A 27,609-nucleotide genomic window follows, 5' to 3' on the forward strand; every position below is an offset into this window, starting at 1 on the left:
TGAATGGTTCGATCCGTTTGATCGTCTGTTGATTTAGTGCCATTCGCAAGTGTGTACTGCCCTATCGACACAAACGTCAAACTTGACAGTTCGGAGTTTACTCTGCAGAGAAGATAACCTCAAAGAAATTAAAATAATAGTTTAGTTCTAAAGTCACTAATTATCACATAATATTTACGTTAGTAATATGAAAGGAAGCCTGTTGCGTCAATAGATTAAGTACATTAATCTTTGTAGCAACAAATTAAGTATGAACTGTGTGCGATTACTGAACGCGAGCCATAGAAATATATTCAAACTTTCTTCAATCAAATATGCTACCCATCCACTGAAGTTTTTGGAAGCACAGACAAAATGGCAAGAGAAAGATGGTGTATCGAAGCGATGGCAGTTGATATACAAAGCGCCCATGGACACACAACTAAACTATGCTACAACTTACCTCACCCTATCGACCGTCGCTGCGGCTGCGGGTGGAGTTTACTATGCAGCAGTGTTCGACAAAACCACATTGAATGAACCAGTAGTAATAGGAACCGATGTTGTTATAGCTAACAGTCCGACCGAATGCCTCTTGTACCTTGGAGCGTTTGTTGTCTTTCATGTAATGCTCAAAGTTTTACTCAACAAATACGTTCTGCGACTCTACCAGGACGGAGACAATTACATAGCCGTGTTCAGAGGGCACATGTTCAATACCATCTTCAAACACAAGTTCCATCTAAAGGAATTTAAAAAGCTGAGCCCTACTATTTTTGTGTCCTGGGGTGATGCTAGATTTGACCTAGGAAATAAGCATGGAATCATCCTTGACAACTTCTTCAAAACTCCAGAGCATTTTAACTATTTATTGTACAAAAATCAGAGACACAAGCCTGAGGATGATGAGTAACTACAATGGCCTAGTCATATACAAATGTATAAATATCATTATTTATAAAATAAAGTAGTACATAAATACTTGTGTTTTATTGTTGTTAGTGGAAATCCAAGAATGTGAGGGGAGAAATTAAGTGAAATACCTAAATTGCATATTTCAGTTTTTATTTATCTTTAGCCTGACATGTAAAATTTTATTTTATTAATAAACTACTGAATTTAGTTATAAAATTAATTTAAGTTATACTTACAATAACCTATCTCATTAGTGGCAGGTGGCAGACTAATCACAGATGGAAATATGTATATCATGGAGCCAAATTATAATATACATTTTTGTAAGACAAATGATAGACACTTTCACTACTCCTGGGGAATGACATCTGAAACCCAACATACATTTTTTTGTACATATTTCACAATTGTACAAAGACTATTCCAAATTTAAAATTAAAGCTGCTCCTGGGTCTCAGATGATAAGGTCTAATCCTAATAAGGCCCAGTTTACCCAGGAAGGTCGGATGGTAGTTGCTTTTGTAAAAACTAGTGTCCATGCCAGTTCTTGGTATTTGTTGCCATGCGGACTGCAGGCTCTCAGGAGCCATGGCAAAATGCCAGGACAATGCAAGGAAGATGATGATCATACATCTGGGTTTTCAGTGCGGGAATGTTTTACACTAGTCAAAATAGTTAAAAACTGTAAAAACCGATACTAATTTCACATTTTTAAGAGCTTTTACTTTAGGAGCTTACTACCTATGTTCATAGTTAATAATTATTTTTCCAGGTAGATGTAGATAGCCTTTATTATTGAAGTCTTCAGTTATCACAATTACATTAATTTGGTTTCACAACATTGACCTCAACTTGTCCTTTGACGTAGGCCTCCTCCATTTCTTTCTTTCCTTTGCTGTTTGCATCCATTTACCTACCTTAAGCATGATGAGATATGGAAATTACTAATTAGAGAACAAGGAATCTCAGAAAAATACGTTAGAATTATAAAAGAAACTTACTCAAACAGCATGGCTAGGATTAAACTAGAGCGGACAGGCAAAGAGTTTCTTATAAAGAAGGGAGTCCGTCAGGGTGACCCCTTATCACCAAAAATAGTTTTTAGACGTATGAATTGGGAAAACTTTGGGCTCAATATTAAAGGGAGAAGACTCAATCACCTATGGTTCGCAGATGACCTTATACTGGTAACAGATAACCCTTCAGAGCTGAAAACTATGTTAGAAGATTTAGACACAAAGCAAACTGGTAGGCCTCTCTATGAATATGTCAAAAACAAAATGAATGATGAACAGTACTAAAAAGCAAATTATACTGAATGGAAAGGAAATAGACTATGTCAATGAATATGTATACCTTGGGCAGATAATATCACCTGAAGATCAGACGGATGAGGAACTCGAGAAAAGAACCACAAATGCATGGAGAAAGTTTTGGTCTTTGAAAGAAGTATTTAAGACAAAAGAAATACCTACAAGACAGAAATTTAAAGTTTCCAATAGTTGTATAATACCAATAATAACTTATGGTTGCCAAACTTGGGGACTTACAAAAAAGCAGCACCAAAAACTTAATATGTGTCAAAACCATATGGAAAGAAGCATAATATAAAACTTAGAGACAGAGTCAAATTGTCCATAATTAAGGAAAAATCAAAAACAATAACTAAATAAAACAACAAAAGTGGCGCTGGACAGGCCACATGATTTGTTTATTTGTTTATTTGATGATAAGAGAAAACATAAATAGATAAGTGGACAAAGGACCTTGTAGAGTGGTGCCCTAGATATAATAAAAGAAAGGGTAGTCCACAAAAGTTTAGATGGTCGGATGATTTGAGTAGAATAGAAAGAGGTAAATGGACGTTTCCATAAACAAAGTTATAAGTACAGGAAATAATTCCTGCACCAAAAACCCCGATGATGATGATAGATAGATAGAATCATTTAAAATCGCATTTGTTTTGGTAGGTTTTGGTTTGTTCCAAGCCAAGTTCACAATGAACATAATACATAAAGGGATTTAAGAATAAGAAACAACAAATTATTTAATACACTATTATTTTATTGCTACTATAAATATGCAAGATAAAGTACCTAAAATCCTCCACCAAATGCCATATTCCACTTATGCCTAGAATCTCTTTTTATTGTTGTAGAATCCATTTTCTTTTTGTTATTAACAAAGTTTTCCAAAGCCTCTATCTGTTCTGGTTGTGGTGCAAGTGTTTTTGTAACTATACACTGCCCATTTTCTTTCAGGATTGTATGTTTGATATCTTCAGGGGCAGGTTCTCCATAGGGGAAAGTGATTGGGGTAACTTTTATTAAATGCTTCACCTTCCAAAGCTTGGAATTGATTTCAGGAATATTCTTCAGAATGGTGACTCTGGTCTGGAAAAAGCATTGATACATAAATTCGAAAGACAGCACTTGAAAATTTTCAATATACAGATTGTTACTGTCAAACGGTTGTCCTGAGGACAGACATGGCTTTCTTGTTTATTGGAATATTGGATATGTAAAATTTTAAGGAAAACAGCAATACCTCTTCGTCAATTTTCAGTTCTCTCATGATCAGTTTCAGGTACCAAGGCTGGTGTTTCAGGGTTTTTATACGTTCCACTCTAAACAGCTTTGAAGGGGTATACTCTGGATCTTTGTGATTTGGATGCCTAAAATAGTAAATATATATATTGTAGCTGGTGATATGATAGAAATAATACAGTAACAATATTTATTTTAAAATACCTTGGGTAATATGTGATCCCTCCTGGGTATTTGATTCCGCCCGGTGGAGGAGCGAAACCTCTTGCTCTTGAGAATACAGCCAACGGGCTACAAACCTTGAGGAGCTGTTTGTTCATTTTATCCTTTTATTTGATCCGAGTATAAATTGTACAAAATAATGAATACCCAGTAATCCTAACCCCTCCGTTTTAGTTTGACAATAAACCATGAACAATAAAATATCACATTTTTTGTAATTACCACAGTAAAGATAAGTTTAAGGTGCTCCACAGACGGCCGGTCGGATCGGGTTGGAATGATTTAACAACATAACAAAGCGCGAGAGAAGTATAGTTAGAAAAAGATGAAGATTTTTTTTTTAATCTTTATTTATTTATTGAGGGTTTTTAAACAAATGCCACCCTCATAGTGGCTCTCTAACAAAACTACACCAGTCTAATTTTCACTATTTCTACGTGCTATGATATCCATAACAATAGAATAAAGGAGCCCAGCCTCTTTCGAAGCTGGGGATGCTAGGATGCTATTGAATCGGCCGAGGTCATAATGATATCTGTAATTTAACTTTGCATTACTCTTGATTTTGCCATAGTTTCACTTCGGTTTGTGAGAGGTATTTCGTTTGATTGAAGTCATATTAAAGTGCCAATTACATCCACATTGTATCAGGCCTGATATCAGACCCGATTTCAGACCCGAGCAAGAGTATTTTTCCGATTCATCAAATATGAGCAATTCGTTTACAACATTTGAAATGTAAAAAAAATGGTTCATCTGCAAAAATATCAGACATTGAACATTTTTGGCAAGAAGAAATAAAGTATTGTTTACGTCTCAAATATTGTTAACGATGTGCTGATATTTCGTGAAACGGAAAACGATTATCAGGCCCGAAATCGGGTCTGATTTCGGACCCGATATTGGGAAGTAATTGGCGCTTAAGTACCACCTCTTCGATGTGTTAATAAATCGTAACCACCTGTAGAGACCGTGGATTGAACCATAAATATGATCTCAACTTTTGGTCGCGTGTGTGGTGAACTTAACTGTCAGAATTTAAACTAATCTTGATTTGATTGATCAGTGTTTATAATAGATTGTTTGTTATAGAATTTAGTTTATAAAATGTTTTACTAATATGGTTCCTTTACTTTTATCGAATTCAGCAACTATAAACAAGTAGCTTCCGCATTTATATAACTTAATTGTTTATCTCCATGAAGAGAGTGCGGTTCTTAACTCCGTGTAGGGCAGAAAATTTAGTTACAATGAATGAGTCTGATTGCCATTCGCCCCGACCTTTTGTCCAAAGGAATCTGGACACGGAAGCGCCGGAGCTTCCATGTGTTTTTGAGCAAGACGTGTTGTATAGTCCAGACCCCGTCAAGAGATTCGAGTATAGTGATACTTCACCTTATCCGACTGTGAATAAGACCGAGGTAGTTAGTAGATTTGATACGGGCAACCAATGGTCGCCTAGCAATGAACTGGAGCTGAGCATGCTTGATTCATCGAACCAGCAACCTAGAAAACCAGTATACTTTACACCAGTGTCAAGTACATCTAGTCAGGAAAAAATTTGCAGTGCCCAGAGCAGGAGGTTACATTTAACGCCTGAACCATCTATAAATGTTTTATCGCCCATTGAGAACGGTAAAATTGTCACACCACCGAATGTTCTGCATAAAGATGACAACTTCTTTATAACCCGTGGAGGCATGAACAGGTTTCAGCTTCAGGATACAGTTCAAGTTCAAATGAATAAAATGTCCTTGGGGAAGGAGAATCACTACAATGTGACAGCTCATGTTCCTGTGAACAGGGCTCCCAAACCATCCAGTCAGGCCTCTAGTGGTAACTTGGATGATAGCTGCACTTGTCATCACTGTAAAAAGACTAAAACTCATTTTAACTTTAATACTTCAACACCTGGAAATATGAGCCACAATGGGCAACATTATGGGCACCAAAGAGAAAACAACAGCCTGAACATTATACGGCCACCTCTACCACAACCTACTTGTAATCATTGCATGTGTTCACAAGAAAGACAAACTACAAATGTTAGGAAAGAATCTGTTTCACCAAAACATCCCAATGGAGTTGACAAGAAAGCATGGATCATAGAAAGGTATCAGCAAGCTAAAAACCCATGCACAGATGTTGAAAAACAAATGAATGTAAGCAAGGAAAAGCGAGAACCAACAGTTGGTGACCTCCTTAAGATTATCAAACTGCAGAATGAGCAGTTGCAACTGCTGCAGGAGAAAGTGGACAAGTTAATATCATCTGCAAGTTGCGCCCCTCAGATGCCCATTCAAAACATTGTGAGGGAGCATGTTGCAGTGGAAACAATAGACAGAGATCAGCACAAGATATCCATAGGGGTGATGACAAGTTTAGAAATGGTGCGAACATCAACAGTAATAAACAAAGAAGTGATGAAGCAAACATATGACAACGCACAGACACAGTGCAACCGCTCCGAAATAAGCATTAAAGAGATTGTTAAACAGCCCGTCAATTTGAATTTTCTTGATGGTATATTACCTGTAGGTAAGACAGTGGAAACCAGCTTGCATGAGAGCCCTGACGCACAGCTTGTATCAAACTATAATGATGAGAAAACTCTGAATGAACAGAGTCTGTACAATGTGCAGGTAGATAATGCCACCACACCCCTCATGTCTCCTGACCAAAGTCTTTATTTGGATGTTAGGGATTACAGCGGGTAAGAACCAAATATATATATATCTCCTAAGGCCCACTATTCAAAAAAATGTCATTTGAATTTGAAATCAATAGTAAAGGAAAAATGGCAGTTTTTTTTTTTAATTTAATGAAATAAAAGAAATGCAACTCTGTTGTCAAGGATTGAGTTATAAATATTTAACTTCTAATTTATTCATCACATTATTTACTCTGATAATCTTTTTCAGCTCTGATTCAGGCAGTGACCACTCCAATGTTGGATGGACATACTACAATAAAGTTATGGTAACTACCATCTTATTATTTTAACAAACATTATTATCATCAGATTTAAAACGTTAAAAATGATCAAGGTTGTTTTTGTAACAGGGGCAAAAAATTAAACCAACAACAACTATTGAAAAGAAAAAGTATTGGTTTATATAAGTATGGATTATTGGGAGGCCGATGATTCAGATTTGTTGAATGTTTTGTACTCTTCTTTATGAATATACATCATGACTCTTGCGTTTGAGCAAAGGCTGAAATCACACATAGGATTGCTTTTTGGTATGTCTTAATTACCTAAGACATGTCCAACCGAGTTTCTTGTCGGTCCCATATTGGGTTACCCTCCTACAATTTAGGAGGGAAATAAATCTTCTCGGGTCAGAGGTGTAGGGTTAGAGACGGCGTAGTTTTATTTGACGTTCACAAGCGCATTTTAATATGCCTACTTGGAATATAAACTATCTTTTTCATTAATTTATTTTAAATATGTTGACAGTTGCTTCAGTTAATGTCTATCTAATCACTTTGGTAGTAATTACTGTGATTTTTTTCTCAGTTGTTTACAGTAGTGCAAATTCTCAGTTGATTACAGTAGTGTCACAGCTTAGAATAACCTGCTTGGCCCAGGTAGTTAACACATTCACTGCCAGCATCTTGCTAGATGGGTTCTCTGTTCGTAAGCGCTTTTCTCTACATACGCTTTTTCTCATGTTATCGGCTATTCTCGTAGCATACAGCTAAAACTCAGTAATTAAAAAAAAAAAAAAAAAAAATAGCCTTTATTTACAGGACAAAGAACAGTACTACTATCTCTCTATTATCTCCCATCTTTTGTATTCTTTGCCTGCTTGCCCTTCGGCAAAGGCCTCCTCCAACCTTCTCCACTCTCTCCGATCTATTGCCACTCTGCTCCAGGTACGGCCAGCTACCTGCGCAATGTCATCATCCCATCTCATTAGAGGTCTCTTTGCTCCTCTCTCTCCCTCTCTTGGGTACCATTGGGTGACTCGCTTGCTCCATTTATCTGTGCCTCGGATGATATGGCCAGCCCATTTCCATTTATGTCTTCTAATTTTTATGGCAATGTCTTGGACTTTCGTCCTATTCCTAATTAGGGTGTTTCGTAGCCGGTCAGTCTTCCGTACACCTATCATGCTCCTTTCCATGGCACGCTGGCAGCACGCTAGATGGGATGTAGTAGCTTTTGTCAGCGCCCAGGTCTGGCTACCATACATTAGGACGGGAAGAACACATGTGTTAAATAGTTTACCCTTTGTCTTAGAGTGGAGTTGTTTATCTTTGAAGACTTCTTTCAGGGACCAGTACCTTTTCCACCCGTTCACTATCCTTCTCTCTATTTCTTTCTCTATTGTTTCGTCAGGTGATATAATCTGACCGAGGTAAATGTATTCGTCCACATATTCCACTGTCATTTCTCCTATTTTAATGATGTTCTTCTCGCCATTTGTCATCACCTTTGTTTTTTCCAGGTTCATTGATAGTCCTACTTCTCTGCTGTTAGTTTCAATATCGTTTATCATTCTGTTTAGGTCGTCTGGGTTTTTAGCAAGTAGAATAATGTCATCCGCAAATCTTAGATGTGTTAATTGGCGGCCACCTATGTTAAGACCGAGGCGATCCCAGTTCAGGTTTCTGAATACCATCTCCAAAACAGCAGAGAATAGTTTTGGGGATAAGGGATCCCCTTGCCTTACTCCTTTTTCTATTCTGAAAGTCTCCCCATATCTTTCCAGTTGAATGCGAGATGTGCTGTGTTGATATATTTTGCTGATGACTCTGATGTATTTGTGTTCAATACCTTGCGTCTTTAGTGCCATCCAGATTTTTTCGTGTATGAGGGAGTCAAAAGCCTTGCTGTAATCAATAAACGCTATGTAGTATGTAAGGTTGTATTCCTTGTACTTTTCTAGTATCTGCCTCAAAACATGAATATGATCCAGTACTGAGTACCCCTTTCTGAAACCAGCCTGTTCTACTGGTTGTTCTTCATCTAGTCTTGTTTCTAGTCGCCTTAATAAAATTTTTGCGAAGATCTTGTATAGATTGGACATCAGGCTTATGGGCCTGTAGTTGCCTATATCATGCTGGTCCCCCTTCTTGTATATTAGGATTGTAGTAGACTGAGTCCATTGCTCTGGGATGGTTTCAGTTGTTAGGATCTTGTTGAAGATGTCTGTAAGTATAGGTAGTATTGCTTCTTTGACTTGTTTCAGTATCTCGTTGCTTATCCCGTCTGGCCCTGGGGCTTTGTCAGTACTTTGGCTGTCTAAAGCACTCTCGACTTCTTCCGGCAGGATGACAGGTACCTCGGTGGTATCATTGAGTTCTGTTTTGCTATTTTCTGTTGTGTCTTGGTAGAGTTCCTTGTAATATGCTGTAGCCGTTTCGATGATGTCTAGTCTTTTGTATCTTTTATTTTTCCTGTGGTCATTTATTTTAACAATCCATTTCTTGTTTTGGCATAATTCTTTGTATGCTTTCTTAATGCCGCCTGTCTTTATTATATGGTTTTCTATTGTTTTCATCCTTCGGTTTTTCCTATCATTTCTTAGACTTGTGTTTATTTGTTTGCTTAGTATTGCTATCAATTTTCTTCTTCCAGTAGTATCTTTGGTGTTAATGATGGTACTTCTTTGGTCGAGCAGAGAAATTGACTTAGCTGACATCCACTCAAAGTCCCTTTTATTATTATTCGTGCTTGCGCATTGTTGGGTTGTTTTCTTAAAGGTAGTCTCAAACAAATTATATTTTCCTGTGCTATCCAGATTTTTTGTATTCTTGTTAAAGGCTGAAAAGTTTTTGGCCATACTTTCACTTAGTTTATGGTAGTGTTGTTTTGAAATAATGTGGGGGTCTTTCCTTGGTCTGATTTTTTCCCTCTCTTGTACAAACATTTCTGCCCTAACCATTCTGTGGTCTGAGTTATAGTTGAGATTGTTTATCACATCAATGTTTGCAAAGTGCCTTGGTCTATTAGTTATAATGAAGTCAATTTGGTTCTTTGTCACTCCATCTGGTGATCGCCAAGTCCACATTCTTTTGTTTCTTTTCTGGAATTTATTGTTCAGTATAGTTAGCTTGTTCCCCAATACGAAGTTTGCAAGTTTTCTTCCATTCCTGCTTCTAATCTTGTCGGAATAAGTGAAAGGACCTAAGCTTGCTTTTTCTCCGTTCTGACATTTACCTAGTTGTCCATTGAAATCACCCATAATTACAAGGTTTCTGTGGGCGTGTGTTATGAGAGCTTCTTGGAGATCATTGTAGAACTTGTCTATTGCTTCCTCATCTGCTTGTTCCGTTGGTGAGTATATTTGTATGATTGTCCATGGTTCTTTGTACCCCGGTAGGTTGAGATTTAGAATTGCAATCCTTTCTGATATCCCAACAAACTTGTCTATAAAAGTCGTTAGGGAGCTTTTAACAAGGAAGCCTACTCCATGTCTGCCAGGAGTCTCCCCTTTGTAGCAGAATAGATAGTCTTGGTTTGCTATGATCTCTTCTCCTACTCTCCTTATTTCACTAAGTCCAACAATGTCCCATTTTATTTTATTCAATGCAAGTTCAAGTTCGGTCAAGCTTTCGTCTGAATTTAGTGTTCTAGCGTTAAGGGTTGCGAAGTACATTTTAGCTCTGGTTTCAATTTTTGTGATGATTGCCGATCCGGTATCTGGAGGGTTCTTTTCTGGTATTCCTTCTTTTCGCTTGTGTTTATTTCGATTATTTTGATTATGTAGTGGTGGAGGGTTTTGGTCTGACTCCCCACGATGACCAGTCGGCTTGGGGAGTTGATTGTTGTAAGTACAGTTGTTGTTGTATGTTTTGTGACTTCCTGTTCCATTCACTTTATTTTTAATTATATTTACATTTACCGTTGTTGTATTTGTTGTTGTAATTGTTTTCGTAGTATATGTATCTAGTTTTTTGACTGATTTCCGCTATCCGTGTTGTCTTGGAATGAGTTTATTTTTGGGAGTTTCATGGGGTTTTCTCCTATGGGAGTCTTCTTGATACAGCTGAAGCCTTCTGGTGGTGTTGACGGTGGTGAGGATGGTACTCGTTTTCTTTTTTCCTTTCCCTTAAATTCTTTCACAATCAGCTGTCCATTTTTAATAACAGCATATTTGCCTGCCAGTGTCGCTTCTTTCATTTTTGGGATTAGGGCCCTGTTGGCTGCCATGATGTCTTTGGGTAGGTCCTCCGTCGCATAGACATTTTTTGGGAACAAGGTGTTGTTTTTTAGTATTAGGTTTTTCCTCCACTCCAATGTTGTAGTTATCAAGATTGGTCTGATTTTTTCGTTATTTTTCTTTCCCACTCTGTAGGCGTTGCTAAGTTCCCATTTGTCCCACTCATTTTCTTTAGTTTTCTCACTTATCCCGTTAAGATAGGTTAATACAGAACTCATCAGCTGTTCATGGCTGGTTTCCACTTCTGGTATTCCATGTAAGAGTAAATTGTTACGTCTCGAAATTCTTTCTAGTTGAGTAATTCGTGATTTTAGTTGGCTTACTTCTGTTTTTAGTACAATATTTTCTTCCACTAAAGGTTTTATTTTTTCTTCCAATGTATTAGCTAGGCTTATATTTATCGCCTCTGTTTGTATTTTTAACTCCTGCTTTAGTTTCTCGAATAATAACTCTGTTTGTATTTCCATTGTGGTAATTATTACGATAGATATGTTTTCCCGTAAAACAGATAGATTATTCTTGTCTAACTAGTAAAATTGTATGTGGTTACTACCTAAAAACTCAGTAATTACTACCGCACAATCAAATCCATAGTGACCATACCAGTGGCGTAGCGTGCCTTGGCGGGGCCCCGTATAAAAATTTGTTTGGGGGCCCTTAGGAAGGGTAAAGATTTCTCACAAAAACGTACGTTGGGGGCCCCCATGGCCCGGGGGCCCCGTATAATTGATACGGAAGATACGGCGGTAGCTACGCCCCTGGACCATACTAGTAATAAAACAAGGTCGATTTTAGTTTATTTATTTTTATGCAATTAGTGAGTTTTGGTTGACTCAGTGACAATATGTGCTATGTGTAAAAAAAAATATGGTGACTACGCTCTTTACAGACACATGTGAATGGCATGCTCCAGGACTCAGACATGCCGTCGTCGGCCAGTGCGCTGTACCGAAACACGAGGCAGCAATGTGTGCAGATGCACATTGACAAGACCAACATATCAGTCACCAAAAGGTACAGATCGAGAATGAGATGCGCGGGGCGCTTCAGTGTTTCAAAGCTTTTACGCCATCTACATCACCTCTAAAAATTAAATTCTAAAGCTTTACAGTTGTATACACGTCACAAACCACATCACGTGTTCCGCGTCAAAAACGTTTTGGTAAAAAAAAAAATATTTGCCTGCCCCTGCCTCTACATAGCAGCCGTGACAAGCACTGGAAAACTTATTTATTTGCATTGGAATGAACGTTACGGCTTTTATGCCAGGTGGAGCGGCACATCGGGGGATTGTAACTCCATTATATCGACCACGCGCGACTCGCGACGCTCTAGCAATACATAATAGCACAGGATTTCTATACATTTAGGATTAATTACATGCATTACATTATTCCTCCATTTGTTGCATGTATAAAAGGTATTTATTTGTGATTAGTATCTCGAACAGATACCACCACTCTTCATTATTTCATTTCGTTAGAGGCTTTACCTCTTTATTCATAAGCATAATTATTTTATTATATTATTATTATATGTGAAATGGCTTTATACCTGAAAACGTAAATACTTATAAAATGTAATTTTTAGTAATCTAATTACTTTTAAATAAAACTAATGTATTTTTTTTGCTACTTGACATGTAAAATATTATTTTTTACCAATAAATGCTATCTATCTATCTATCTATCTAATTAGGTATCTCAGATATAGCTTATCTCAGTTTTTGTCTAACGCACGCCTCTGAGAGTCACCGCTATAGCTCGTGTCATCCACGATGACGCGCAGATTTGTCAAATCTAACCTTTAATAATATGACAATACGAGTCATGCACGCTTCTTCGAGAATGACAAGATCTATATACTCGTGCAGTGTCCTGTGTTTAACACTAGTAAATATTTGGAACAGAGTGACGTTCGGCGACGAGCCCGCAGTGCAGTCCGCCGACACAAGTTTGCGCATGAACCAGCTCGCGGCCAAGTACCTGAAGGCCGCGCCGGCGCCCGCGCCGCGACAGAACGAGATGAGCTTCGCTACCAAGAACTATATGGAGAGACACAAGATTTTACAAGGTACTGACACCCCAATTACAATACAGTACCTTTGACCGCCAAAGATGTCAATTGCCACTGCCCTATATGAATCCTTCATTCCGCCAAAGGGTTGACTTTTGTTTTCTTATTTCAGGACAAAGTTCGTCAAGACGCGCCACACAAGTTGAGATACCCCGGTTTTTAGATATTACTACTTTAAAACAACAACCAAAGTTGTTATAGCATATTGTTATCGATTTACTGTATATTGATTATGAGTGTATTTTAAGACAAGGGTACTTTAATGTATTTGCTAAGTTATTTATATAAGTAAATAAAACAACATGAATTCTCATTGAACAGACATTTATTTCTTTTAATAAACTCCAGATAAAAATAACAGGGTTAAAATCTCGAATTGTAAAGTGCTATCGCCGAGAGAAGAGAAAAATATCAAAAGTCACATTCATCTTAAAACCGCGTAGTAACGTTTAAAAATACAAGAAATATAAATTTGCAATGGGATCATAGGATTACCAAATTTAAGGATGTTTTTGTGCCAACGACAAACAAATTATAAAGTTTGGTAATCTCCATACAAAGTGGTGTTCCCCAGTGTTGTCATAGATGGCATAACACAGCAGGTCTCCTGCCCTCAACCTCATTTTAAGGATATAAATGATTTGGGACTTTAGTCGACACCTACAGATATCTAATTGCAAACCTCTTAATTATGTTCAAAGGAAACACTAGGTTGGGAGACAAAGATATAGTTTGGCAAGCCATTTCCGTCAGAAGAAAAAGGCGATAAATTAAATAAAAATGTAGGCGCAAGGGTTGTCCTCATATAAGAACATTTGATTTCTCTACTGACATTTCTACGCGCCTTTTTCTACTGACAAAGTGGGTTTGCCAGAGGACCAAAGTTTAAAGTAGGAATATTATAGAAATACAGAGGAACACAATTTGTACAGTGATACGCAGTTGGACTATTTTTCTGTGTATATGTACACTCAGCTGCAGAGATATCTGACTTAATTGCATACAAAATTCTAAGCAGGTGATGTGAGGTCTTATTAAAATTGACTACGAGTATGATCACTCAAGAGCAAATAAAATAAGGTGAGATTCGTACACTCCTCGATTCGTTTAATTCTGGTAGGCAGCTAACCGCACTACAACACCGTTTACAAATATCTTCCAGGAAGCTAGTGCTTTCCTCTACGGCAGGCTTGTGAGTACATAATACAGTGTATGAGTATATAAGGGCAAAACTAACTGAATAAAAAATCTCGTATTAGACCCGTTTTTCACATTTAACGTGATTAACGTTTTATTCAAATAAAACCTTTCTATTGGCCAGTCTTGCCGTTGGTACTTCATAACAGTGGAAGACGGGTCTAGGAGTACCTACCTAGTAAGATTACAAATTTTCTTGAGTTTGTGCTGAAAGTTACCGTAGTAGCAATGAGAATTTGAAATAGAGGTGGATTGTCAAAGAAAACTTTGTAGCCACGTGAGCCACAGTAAATTTACTGCCACCTTTCGACACATAATTAAAATTTTAACAACGTCATTTGACTTTGATCCATTCTTTCACTGATATGTGATAATTTGTTAAATATCAAAAAGTGGCGCCATCCATTAGATTAGATCAAAGGCCAAATCGTTTCCGAGCGATGGCGCCACAACCTTTAGCCGTTGCCCGGTAAGATGGCGCCACCTTTGATATTTAACTAATTTAACACATCAGTGAAAGAATAAGGATCTAAGTCAAATGGCGATCTTAAAGTTATAACCATGTGTCGAAAGATGGCAGTAAATTTACTGTGGCTACAAAAATGTCTTTGACAATGCACCTCTATTTCCAATTCTCTTTGGTAGTAGGTACCCTACAGTCGACGCCAAATTACATATTTCGCCTTATATTTGACTTCGACTTTACATATTTTTAGTTTTATATGTTTAATCTGATATTGTTTAAAACAACATGGATATATTGTTAAAAAAAAGGATTTCTTTCAATATGGAGAAAGACAAACATTGCTGCGAAACTTTTTGAGAAATGAGATCAGAAAATTCGTTAATATTATACCAACTTCTGTTTATGTTCAAATGAAACATAGTTCGTATGGCTAAGATTACAGAACAAAATAAGTGAGACTAGTTTGAACCTCTGCATCTCTGAATGTAATGCGACGGGAGCCCAGCAGGGTTACCTAGGTATTTAAATGATTTCTATTAATACTCCTATCCTCTCTCGCAACGCAATTTCACGTTACTGAACAATTGATAAACTCTGCTAAATATATCATCTATTATCAATATAAATAAGAATGCTTTGTCGTAGGACGAGTTACACCTTCAATTTTATTTGAATAACTGTATAAACTAGGTACTATTTTTGTATGAAGTCACCGAAGCGGGTCTCGGGTCTTTCCGTCGAGGACATAGATTGTCCTAAGAGACATCGCAGCATCTACTTTAAATAGACATTTACGATCTACACATGTAACATTTAGTAGCTTATACTTTAAGCGTAGATGACATTTTTGGAAAGACCCTAGTAAGCAACAGGTTCCGATTTCGCATAAAGGGTCCACGGAAGACCCTGCCTAGTTCTCAATGGCGTGTCTAGACAACTTTCCTACACATGTGCGGTACAGATCGCTCCCAGATATTTAAGTAATGCCCAAGAGTACATGTATTTAAGAGTACTGTAGAAATCGGTACACGGCGGGAAGAACTTGTTAACTCGAGAAATAAAATTACATAGGTTCAAATTTCTTCTGTTTGATCTCCCGCGTTATCAACTTCTTCCCGCCGTGTACGGAAATATAGGCTACAAACCGCATCAAAAGAGAACGAGTTCGTTCCACGTTATTATAAAAATCGGACCTACCACTTACTACCGAAATCTTGTTAAGGGGTATCCAAACCAATTCCTAAATAGCCATAATCATTTCCATAACAGTCTTCCCCTGACAAAACTTCGATGCAAGATTAAACTAACTTAAAACCTAGGTACTTCGTAAACACATCCCGCTTCGATGTTAATGGTAATAATTTAATGTGAGTCATTCTGTCGCGCTGATCATATCTGCATACCACAGTTGCATACTGCATTTGGACTAGTTCGATTTCTGTAAGTGTCTCATAATATATAATTGAAACATCATTCAATCGAGTTTAATAATAATATTGGTGCTGCTGATATGCTAAGCGCGGCTATTGTCGGTCTGTTGGTCCATGAATAGTGTGCTGTTCCTAGGGCACGTTTAGGGCGTAGTCAACGCTAAAGCGTCTACAGAACTGACTTGAATAGTTTTTATGGTATTAGTGTACTTTCATCCATTTCTTACTTTTAAACAAGGCTTTTGCTGATACCATTGTTTAAACCGCGGTACCCAGAGAATAGGTAGTCAGATGATTATCAGTAGGTACCAATAGGCACCTAAAATTGATGGTTTGAAGCACCCCAAACGTACCCAAGGATCTTTTGAGTAACATACAATCTAACGAATCTTTGGTTGGCCAGTGGCTCAAACCGCTACATAAAATATTGACATTTATTTATCACTACTGTTGAAAATAACATTGATATTATATGACATTTATTCAGGGGTCGGATAACATTACACAAGATGTGGATTAGGTACATGCATTACTATAGTAATCTATGGAGGTAACCACCTGCATTCCGTCAACAAATGACTTCCCGAAAGCTAACGAGTAACGATGCAACTCAATCCGGTGAGTTGTCAATAAGAATATTTTATTCAGTCCTAGCCGTCCGCTCAGATTTGGTACCGCCCCTAACCTCCCTATATTGTAAATTTAACATTTATTTATTTTTTAATTTTTACGTTTTTTTTTACAAGTAGATATCACATAAAATGATTTCAATATAGTCTCCAAATAACTATTAGTGACTACAGATAACAATTAGTAGGTAAGTTTTAATTTCAACATGGAATGATTTCGCGTACTAGACTGCACCCATGAAACAGTAACGTTTAGATCAAATTTACAAGTTCGCCAAAAAGGCCTCATTACCTTAATCACAGAGAAATGTACTCATATAGACACGTTGACAAACATATACAAGTCAAAGTGATTATTTAAAAACGTTTTCTTATCTAAAACAAATTATTGTTTATTTGTGTATATATATGAAAGTATATTTGTGGTTTTTATACGTCTCTAGCTAGATACCGCTTGACTATTCTTGGTACAGACAGTGTGAACGATGTGATTAATTATGGAAATTTTCGATAATAACAATACATATTTATAGGTCATGGATATAAGTAAACAGTGAAGTGATTTGCATAGGCCTATTACAATCGTCGAGATAAAACAACATCATGCGTGGTTTCCATGCCATGAAGATAGTTAACGGCTACGTCCCAGCGTAATATAATATATATTTCAGAAATACCTATTTATTAGGTAAACATATATATAAATTTAACATCTTCGTACTAGTGTTTTAAGATTCATTTCCTATTCTATAAAGAGATCTTATGTTGCTATCAGTTTGGTTCTTTCTTTGGTTGGCCGAAGGGCCTCTCCTCACTTTTCTTTATATTTATACCCTCCGAAATATCAAGGTACAATATCATTGAAAATAGTTACTACTAGAGGTCCATCTCTGTAAAGACAGTAGTTATTGTTATACTTAGTAAATACTGTTTCAATTCTCTTGCATCGCAAAATGTAATAAGTTTTAATTAAGTCTAGAAGATAATCAAATTAATTGGATGGCACTTCTTTTCTGGTGTCCTAATAGACATTTAAGGTATAATTTCATTTAGAAATTCGTTAACTTAGCTATGTTATTAAGAAGTGACTGTGAGATTTATAAGTTACCTATGTCAGTTAATAATTTCGATTTTTCCATGTCATTGTAATATCGGCTAGATATTGTTGATGACCCTACCTAATGGTTTAATAATACCATTATTTTGACGATCAGCAGATTTCGAAGGTATACTCGATAATGTCATAAATAAGAATGATTATAGGTAAACATCATTATCATCATTAGGTGCATCATTCACGTTATTGTGTCGTTTCTAACGTGTATTCCTGAGTAGGTAGTGTCGGTACCTACATTACAACACAAATCTGCTGATCGTCACTATTGTATAAGTACCATACATGGAGTGTAGATTTTTACTTAAATATTTACATTTAGAATCTTAAGATTCTTAATAATATAAATATAATGTTTTATTTATTATAACTAGTGTATGAAATGCTTTTTATAGCATTCCGTATTGTTTGTCTTTGACAATTTGTTAAAACCGCCTTTCTAATATTTTGAGCATTTATTTTGTGCATAGAAATCTAACTAAATTGCCAGAAAGTCAAAGTCAGTTCTTTTCATTTATTGTAATTTTATTAATGTTAGTACTTGTTTTTTTAAATATAATTATTTCAAGTTAAGTACTTTACTAGGCAAACCCATCAACCATTTTGATTTGGATGATAATTTAATAGTACCTAATGGGTACCTATTTTATATACGTATCTGAATAATAATGTTAGACGAAGTTATCCACCCACAGATGAGGGCTTTATACAATTATATTGACAATACAGCGGTAAGTATCGTCTTACTAGCTACTGCGCAGTCCGCACTACCCCTTCCCCGTCAACCTCGACATTATATCACATCTTTTCCATTACCTAGTTAATTTATTTAGGACTAGATAGAACCACGATTGGAAGGCCGGATTCCACCAGTGTTAGTGGAATCTCGCCTTAAGAGATACTACCGTGTATGTGATCCGGGAGACATCTGAATGACTATTCATATTAGAAAAGTCGACGTCAATGTTTATCGCAGTGGCAAACAAAGTACCTAGATACACTCACGGTCATGGTCAATTAGATCACAAACTCAGAGTATCGCTTTAATAAACATATAATTAATCTACATTCACAGCGGAACCTACTCCAAATATATTTGGTATACTTCAAAGATATCAATAATATAGAGTAAAATTTGTAAATAGACTAGATCAGTTTTAAGTTGTGCACGGTTTAGTCTCGCGACGTGGATGGTCGCGGCTCCGCGGGGGCGCGCGACGTGGATGGGCGCTGGTAGTCAAGTCGCTGGAGCCCCGAGGGCCCGGGCTGAGGCTCCGCCTGCGCTCGCGCGGCCGCCTGAGGCGGAGCCCCCTGGGGCAGCAGCGCCGCTGCCTGGAGCAGCGCGGCCGCACCTTGAGGCCGTGGCTGCGGGAAAGATACGTGCATTAGCTGTCGAGACTTTGTTAATAACGCAAAATTGCAGACTATATTCAATTTGTTCACTTTAATCTAAGAAAAATGCCATGAAAAAACTCACACGGAAACTAGACTATTTGTATTACCATGGGCAGACTCCAACCTAAACCTAAGGGTTTAAATTAACTCGACCAAAAATATTAACAGAAGTATTTTTTCAAAGTACCTCATTGAGATACACTGAAAAAAAATAGATAGCCGAACTGGTTTTGTAACTTTACTAAATAACTAAACTACGGTTATAAGAAAATAAACTTTGCATAAATTTACAAACTTATTTTGTAGTGTATACCCAGTACCTGAACACTGATAGCCAAACACGGTTTTGTAACATATAACACATCCACATAGTTCGCAAGTCCCAATTTTTGTGTAAACAGTAACCAAAATTTTGTTACAGTTATGCAAACATTTCTTTCAGTGTATAAGCCCACATTATGGTCAAATTTTCCGTCACAAACTTCGCGCGGTGCGCCATATCTTTTGTTTCGTTCCAATATCCTAGCTTAAAACCCCTGCCTTAACAGAAATAAGCGTAAATGTAGTGTTTTGCAGGGGTGGTGTGAAAATAAGAAACCCTTTGGAAAGTGGCGTTTAATTTGCAGAAAACAAAAAACTGTCTTAACGAAAGTTGAGTACCTGGTCCACAGAGACTGACTGGCGCGCGTAGGCCCCGGCGCCGAGGTTCCCGTGCGGGATCTTGTACACGCGCACGCAGCGGGACGACGACGCCGACGTCGGCGGTGTCGGCGGCTGCTCGGTCGAAGCCGAACTTGACACTGAAATAAAGTGCCGTTCGTCAGTCCTATGGAATCTGTAATTCTGTAAGTCAGAGAGCCATTATCATCTGTTTGGAAACTGATTTATTTCTGCCAATTGATAAGTAGCCGATATTCAACAATCTTGAACGTGTTGTCATTGTACATTGCTCTACAAATAAAACGAAATGCGGGGAGTTAGGCGGCGACACGCGCGTCGTGAGCTGCAACAACGGGCGTATAGTGTCGTGCTCTGAAGACAGCGAGCTGCTGCGCCGGCTGGACGTTGACGCAGTGGCAGTTACCTTGTGGGGAGTTAGGTGGCGACACACGCGCCGTGCGCTGCAGCGGCGGGCGTATAGTGTCGTGCTCTGAAGACAGCGAGCTGCTGCGGCTGGACGCTGACGCAGACGCCGCGTCGGCGGCGCGGGCCGCAGCACTTGTGCACGGCTCGTTGCTACTGCAAGCGTAAATAGCTTTATTAACGAATTCACACAAATAAAATCGTGATACTTTTTACCTATACAAACAGTTCCGTTACTCCCACGGAGGTAGCACACTTTTGCTGCGATTCAGTAGCAATGCAGCCGCGATACAGTATCGATGCAGTCGCGATGCTATCGTCGCTGTGGTCATATGTCAATACCCTCGCACACGTAAACACGATTATGCTGAATCGCTGCAAAAAGAGGGGTAGCTGCCCAGGGTCCTATAAAAAAGACATCAAATTTCGGTGTTTTCTGATCTGTTAGCCTTCTACTGATATTCTTTATGATGCCAACAAATCTCACACCTATACTATGATGTTATCATAGATCGAAGTCCTGGGCCTGTGAACCTAAAACAAGGCCTTTGGGCTGTTATCACATCTTTGAAAAAAAAACTGGGCGGCCCTCAGATTACCCTCAGATTTTAACAGACTACTGTGTTCGTAGGCCGACACTGACCTGTCGTCTCCATCAACGGAGTAGGGCTGCTGCCGCTGCCGGATCTGCTCCATGCTCTCCGGGGGCAGGCCCAGGTTGGCCTCGTCATCGTCATTGAGGGGCACGTACTCGGGCGCGCATGCTACGTAGAATATGTCCTGGAAACACATGAGTTTGATTCGTAGGCACCTTTCACCGGTGATAAAGTATGGGTGCAAATGAAGTGGGCGCTCGAGCGGCGGCCACTAGCGTATCCAATGTTAGTTAAATGTAAATATATGTATCTGTTCATGTCGGTCACAAGGTTGTTGTACATGTCGCTGCACTTGTCACCCTCTTCTCACTTTGTCCTCTCATCTATGAAAGGTTAACTGGAAGAGATCCTTCAAAGGTATACGTTCGCCTTTGTACTTAGCTTTTTCTAAATGCAAGTCACCTTGTGTTTTCGTACAATAGTTTACTACTACTTCTACTAAATCTCCATATCACACACAACCATAAACGCATTACGTAAACGGGTAATCGGATGAAATGAACTAAAGCGTAATAATGCATTTGCATCCACCAAACTGCCATCGTTAGACTGCACGTGTTCGAGGACGTATTAATTAAGCCGGATGACGTGGCGTGGCACGTTACTGACAACGGGCACCTGGAGGCTGGTTCGAACTTATAAATTGATGTTAATTTCATCTCATTTTGATATCATTCTCCCGTGTACCTTAATCGTGCAACCAACGCATCAACATTTTTGAATTTTTGTGTGTTGTATTGTAAGTGATGTAAGATTAGATGTGAGCGTAGATGTTACGGAAGGGCGCGCATTTTAGAACTGTTTTATCACCACTGAAGTATTGTATAATTATTAGTAAGTTCAATAACCAAAAAGTTTAAAGTTTGAATGCTGCAGCAGGTATTTATCGCCGAGTGACTGTTGCATAAGTGCTAGATTCCTGTTAATCCACCTAAATAACCTATATCTTCCTGCTCACGATGCAATACTTAACGACTTAGAATGAGATGCTAATAGCACATTACAACTTTTTCTGTTTTGTGACGAGCGAAAATAGACCGCACTGTTCTTTCAACAACACAATAATTGGTGAGTCTTCTTTACTGACAACTGGTTACTTTATGTACCTAAGTGTGATTTGACGCGAAGATCATACTACTTATAGCCTCAATTGGCATTACTATGGCTTTATATATATATATATACATAGTCCTCCTCATCGTTTTCGATGACGGCTACCCTAAATAAACATTATGGACGTTGTCTATGGCTTTTACATAACTTCACAAGTGTCTCCCGCGTAACCGGACAACTTAACTATCTAAGGTATGTTTGCATCCTTCAGTCTCACAGTAGCTTAAATCATGTTATTCTTATTTCGAAGTAGTACTTACGCGTTGTCCACACAGCAGCTTAAGGCCGGGGATGCAGGCGGCGTGCACTAGCGAACCGTTCGCCACCAGGCGTATCTCCAACAAGTCTTCGGCGAACGCCATTATGTATGGGAAAGCGTTCACTGCAACATATGATATGCTTCATCACATATCCATACTAAACAGAAAATGTTCAAATAAAGGTCTAAAGCGCCGAATAAAATGGATGGAACTGAGACCTGGCAATAACCTGATTATTGAAGGAACGCGATTTTGTATAAACATTGTCCATCTTCTTTTTAGGGTTCCGTAGCCAAATGGCAAAAAACGGAACCCTTATAGATTCGTCATGTCCGTCTGTCTGTCCGATTATGTCACCGCCACTTTTTTATTAGGGTTCCGTAGCCAAATGGCAAAAAACGGAACCCTTATAGATTCGTCATGTCCGTCTGTCTGTCCGATTCTGTCACAGCCACTTTTTTCCGAAACTATAAAAGCTATACTGTTCAAACTTGGTAAGTAGATGTATTCTATGAACCGCATTATGATGTTCACACAAAAATAGAAAAAAAAACAATCAATTTTGGGGGTTCCCCATACTTAGAACTGAAACTCAAAAAATCTTTTTTCATCAAACTCATACGTGTGGGGTATCTATGGATAGGTCTTTAAAAATGATATTGAGGTTTCTAATATCATTTTTTTCTAAACTGAAAAGTTTGCGCGAGAGACACTTCCAAAGTGGTAAAAAGTGTGTCCCCCCCCCCGTAACTTCTAAAATAACAGAATGAAAAATCTAAAAAAAATATATGATATACATTGCCATGCAAACTTCCACCGAAAATTGGTTCGAACGAGATCTAGTAAGTAGTTTTTTTTTAATACGTCATAAAAATTAAAAAAAAAAATTTTTTTTATCAAACCCATACGTGTGGGGTATCTATGGATAGGTCTTCAAAAATGATATTTAGGTTTCTAATATCATTTTTTTCTAAACTGAATAGTTTGCGCGAGAGACACTTCCAAAGTGAAAAAATGTGTGTCCCCCCCCCCTGTAACTTCTAAAATAACAGAATGAAAAATCTAAAAAAAATATATGATATACATTGCCATGCAAACTTCCACCGAAAATTGGTTCGAACGAGATCTAGTAAGTAGTTTTTTTTTAATACGTCATAAAAATTAAAAAAAAAAAAATTTTTCATCAAACCCATACGTGTGGGGTATCTATGGATAGGTCTTCAAAAATTATATTTAGGTTTCTAATATCATTTTTTTCTAAACTGAATAGTTTGCGCGAGAGACACTTCCAATGTGAAAAAATGTGTGTCCCCCCCCCTGTAACTTCTAAAATAACAGAATGAAAAATCTAAAAAAAATATATGATATACATTACCATGCAAACTTCCACCGAAAATTGGTTTGAACGAGATCTAGTGAATAGTTTTTTTTTAATACGTCAATAAATAAAAAAAAAACATTTTTTCATCAAACCCATACGTGTGGGGTATCTATGGATAGGTCTTCAAAAATGATATTTAGGTTTCTAACATCATTTTTTTATTTATCCGTGGCTTTATAAACAGCTTCATGGTAGAAAAGGGAATTTGTTATTACATAAATAAAATTGACATCAAGACAGGACATCAAGTTAAGGAAACTTAAAGACGAAGGTAAAAAGTTTTCTCATTAATGCCAATTATAAAGTGCCTTGTTTAAACTTTTTGTAATTAATAAAAGTTCTAAGGGTGCAGTTCTGAAAATGGCTAATCATAAATCAAAGATTGGAAGAGAAAGAAAAACAACAGCTGGCCTCTCAAAACATCCATAACTTTTTAACTACAATTTTTATATCTTAGAAACGAGTTACACAGTAAAAAATTAATGTTAGTAATAACTGTAATAATATTAAAATAAGTTTATGGCAAAAGTTAAATTTTTGGTAGAGATCAGACCAGATGAAGCTCAGTTGTTGTCAGGTGTCCATGGGCGGCGGTAAACGCTTACCATCAGGTGATCCGTCTGCTCGTTTGCCTCCTCTACCATAAAAAAAAAAGTTGCCAACGATTTTGATAGCCCAGCCTGTGCAAGTGTTAAGTAAACGTCATAATTTCATAAGTTATCGAAGATTTTGTTCAGTATTGAACTAATTAAGGGTTGAAGATCCGATTACGACGGGTCAGGAAACTTTGGAAGAGAAGAGGCATGCACGGTAGAATCTAAACTGGTGTCAGATGGAACACTATTACACTTCTATAAGATTCTGTAGGTAAAATATAGGTACAATCAGCCAGATCAATATGAATTAACGTATAGCTCGTGTCATTCACGACGAGGCGTGCCTTCACTCGTATTGTCATGTTATTAAAGGTTAGATTTGACAATTCTGCGCGTCATCGTGGATGAATCGAACTATAGGCTTTATGTCAAAGTTTAAAATGTTAACGGGCACTTGACATTAATAAAAAACTTAGGTAATTTTAAAAATGCTTACATAAAACCGCTTAGATAAAATTATGGCGTCGCGTCGGAACTTAGTTCTATGAAATTCTGTAGGTATAATATAAGTAGGTATAATAAGTAACGTTATCATAAATTAAGATATTCTTTGTTTCCTTAAAGTTTAAACTTTTAACGGGCATTTCCTGTTCTTTCATTTGACATTAATACAAACTTGGGTGATTATTTAAAAGTATTTCGAACGAGCCAGCATCGCTTTGTGAACATTTGTGACCCTACTCGGATGAGTGTAGACATCATGTAGGTCATAAAGCTATTTATCTAAGATTTATTGTCCCAAGAATTATCTTAGTACCTATAAATGGTCTCTGTTCTGACAGGTTTCAATATCACATTAAACCCAAATACAATCTAAATACGAATACAAGGACAAAGCCACCTTTGACATAAAAGCGTTTGCAAAATGAAGGTAACCCTACCTATATTCGTCTCGGTAAAATCTGACATTGACTTAAATCAACCTAGTAAGCTTAGGCGCAGATCCATGTCCTAGCCTAATTACTTTGTCAATTTCGAGAAGCTGCTATTGTACGAGTAACTCAATCCACTTGATCGTGTCTACGTCCAGCGGGTCTAAGATGGTTGCTCTTTCATCGTCTGCCATCATGGCCGTCACGTTACAATTTGTGGGTGCGAGAGTGACGCATGTCACGAGAGACGATAAAAGCGCAACCATCCTATCCGTCCAAGGCAGGTTTGACTTTGACGTATCCGTTTTATATAACGTTAACTAATTTAGGATCCGCCAGATCAAACGATATGGCCGAGAGGTCGAACCGCGGTCACATGCCCTAATTTTGTGATTTTAACAAAGTTTTCACAGAAACTGGAAAAACGTTACCACAGCCGCTGCACTGTAATCGATTTTTTGAACGTATACATCGTCTATTAAGAGTTCTCCGGTTACCACAATACGTTAGTGCGGTATACTATACGGTCGTATGTCGATAAATTTAAAGTAGACGATATGTACTGTAAAACTGGCGATAAATTAAAACACGACCGAAAGCGAATTTCCTACTTTTCGCACTTGTATTGTAATGTAGTATTACAGAATGCGACTTAAATATTATATTATGCCTGCCTGATGCCTGTCGTGACCACTTATTGATAATGATAATGCTTTTATTGTCAGTCAGAATTAGGCAAAAATAAAAGCATAATCTAATACAAGTAATGAAAAAGTTAAACGATTTTTTTACAACACTATATTTTCTAAAAACCTTATAAGCGATAACAATATTTATGGGTAAAGTAATAGCTATAAATTTTACACCATTCAGGATCGTAAGCTACAGCAATTACCGTTCGCAAAGCGTGCAGGAAATCTTTTGTATCTACGGAAATTGCAAGACCTAAAACTTATTCTTCAGGGTGTCAGCGACCCGAGGCACCCTTTAAAGTGCAGTTAAATGCCTGACAATCTACGGTAAATTACTAAAATATATTTCATGCTGCTTTATAAATTGATTCTTTGCTACTTTGCCGAGCCAAGGACCTATTCGTGTTCTTGTCGTTCACGCTAATTATGCTGAGATAGTTTTTGTTTTGTATAAAGTATGTGTTTATGAGAGATTTTTACCTTAAAATAAAGTGAATGGTTCTTACCGACGGCTAGCGGCACGGAAGTCCAGTGAAAGTCGTATTCGGCCTCACTCTCCAGCCCGCGGTTGGTCAGCCTCTCGAAGTGGCAAGTATCTGTGGAACATTCACTAGTTATTATTAAGATCATAACCCTTTTTCTACCACCAATCCACAAAGGGAAATTGGGGACTTTAACGGTACGATATTTGCGTTGTGTTATGTCTGCATACAGGATGGTTAAAAATTAATGGGCCCTGGAGGAAAAGTACTTTAAAACCTTAAGTTAGCCCATCTTGCTTAATAGACTTATTTTTTATTTTTTAAAAGAAACAATGCTGCATTGACACATAAAAAAAAAACAATTCGCTTCTCTAAATTACTAATTGCTTCGAAGGAAGTCGGTCATATAATTGTGATCGAACTTCACTTACAGGTAAGTTCGTTTAATCACTAAATATACTTGTGTACTTTTTGATTTTATGGATATTTTGTACGTCAGACGAGAAATTTTAACATTAACTTTTTGTCGGTTCTATTGCCGAACGAGACATGAGATTTTTTTTTAATGTAGTTTTATTTATTTTTAAAAATAAATGTATGTTTCCTTTAATGAGGTAACTTAAGGTTTTAAGGTACTTTCCCTGAAGGGCCCATTATTATTTTTTATTTTGTAGGTATATGTATATACAGACATTACAGACGCGTAGAGAGTGTATGGAACGCTAGCTAGTCGTACAACGAGCTACACGGTAGCAAATGTAGCTTTTTCGTCGGTGATATGATAAGTTTAAATACCGCTTTTTTCATTAGATATAGTACCTATTTGTTTTAAGGTTTGTTTTAAACGGCATCCATTGATTCTGGTTGTATGTTTGAGCCGTTTGGGGTGGAGACACTCGAGCCCTGGGGACCCGGATGCGACGGGTGACCAGAGGGCTGGTTCTTTCCTTGCCCAGCGAATTGGCATCGCCATACAGCGCGGTAATGCCACCAGTCTTCTGCGCACCTTACCATCGGGCGACGAGCTAGCCCCCATTTTTTTATTTGCAAATATATGTAAATAGATATGTTTCTTTACTTTAGTTATATTCTTTTTTGTATTTCATGCGTTTTAATAAGTTAGTTTAAATATATTATATTAAAAATGTTCTATAATTATGATATTCAATACATAATTTTTACTTGTTTTACATGTTTCGCATAACACAAAAAAGTATGCGGTATGTAATAGGTTCCTGTTTTCATGAAAACACAAGGTCAATATTTCAATCAG

General features: G+C 37.5%; 4 protein-coding genes across 5 annotated transcripts in view; 2 read left to right on the top strand and 2 right to left on the bottom strand.

Annotated features, from left to right (window-relative positions):
* Positions 1-62: 62 nt before the first annotated feature.
* LOC133524205 (uncharacterized) lies at positions 63-958 on the top strand. Its single transcript, XM_061860095.1, has one exon. It carries the CDS (start codon positions 251-253, stop codon positions 890-892), a length of 642 nt encoding a protein of 213 aa, XP_061716079.1. The 5' UTR covers positions 63-250; the 3' UTR covers positions 893-958.
* Positions 959-2,937: 1,979 nt separating this feature from the next.
* On the bottom strand, positions 2,938-3,852 carry LOC133524213 (large ribosomal subunit protein uL30m). Its single transcript, XM_061860107.1, has 3 exons — positions 3,645-3,852; positions 3,442-3,568; positions 2,938-3,287 (listed from the first exon to the last, which is right to left on the bottom strand). The coding sequence occupies exons 1-3, from the start codon at positions 3,758-3,760 to the stop codon at positions 2,991-2,993; spliced, it is 540 nt and encodes a 179-aa protein (XP_061716091.1). The 5' UTR covers positions 3,761-3,852; the 3' UTR covers positions 2,938-2,990.
* A 639-nt stretch (positions 3,853-4,491) lies between these two features.
* On the top strand, positions 4,492-13,228 carry LOC133524184 (uncharacterized). Its single transcript, XM_061860063.1, has 5 exons — positions 4,492-6,375; positions 6,584-6,641; positions 11,724-11,848; positions 12,744-12,907; positions 13,023-13,228. The coding sequence occupies exons 1-5, from the start codon at positions 4,862-4,864 to the stop codon at positions 13,109-13,111; spliced, it is 1,950 nt and encodes a 649-aa protein (XP_061716047.1). The 5' UTR covers positions 4,492-4,861; the 3' UTR covers positions 13,112-13,228.
* LOC133524158 (GTPase-activating Rap/Ran-GAP domain-like protein 3) overlaps positions 13,218-27,609 on the bottom strand; it is a 197,266-nt gene continuing 182,874 nt past the window's right edge. For both annotated transcript variants that reach the window (XM_061860031.1, XM_061860023.1), the window contains exons 20-25: positions 26,361-26,450; positions 22,254-22,375; positions 20,868-21,004; positions 20,226-20,380; positions 19,802-19,941; positions 13,218-19,111 (exon numbers count right to left, since the gene is read on the bottom strand). In XM_061860031.1, coding sequence (XP_061716015.1) covers positions 18,920-19,111; positions 19,802-19,941; positions 20,226-20,380; positions 20,868-21,004; positions 22,254-22,375; positions 26,361-26,450 — 836 coding nt within the window. In that variant the 3' untranslated portion in view covers positions 13,218-18,919. The remainder of the gene's footprint in view (positions 19,112-19,801; positions 19,942-20,225; positions 20,381-20,867; positions 21,005-22,253; positions 22,376-26,360; positions 26,451-27,609) is intronic.

Source organism: Cydia pomonella, chromosome 1 (assembly GCF_033807575.1).
Source record: "Cydia pomonella isolate Wapato2018A chromosome 1, ilCydPomo1, whole genome shotgun sequence".
In the NCBI taxonomy this organism is placed as follows: domain Eukaryota; kingdom Metazoa; phylum Arthropoda; class Insecta; order Lepidoptera; family Tortricidae; genus Cydia; species Cydia pomonella.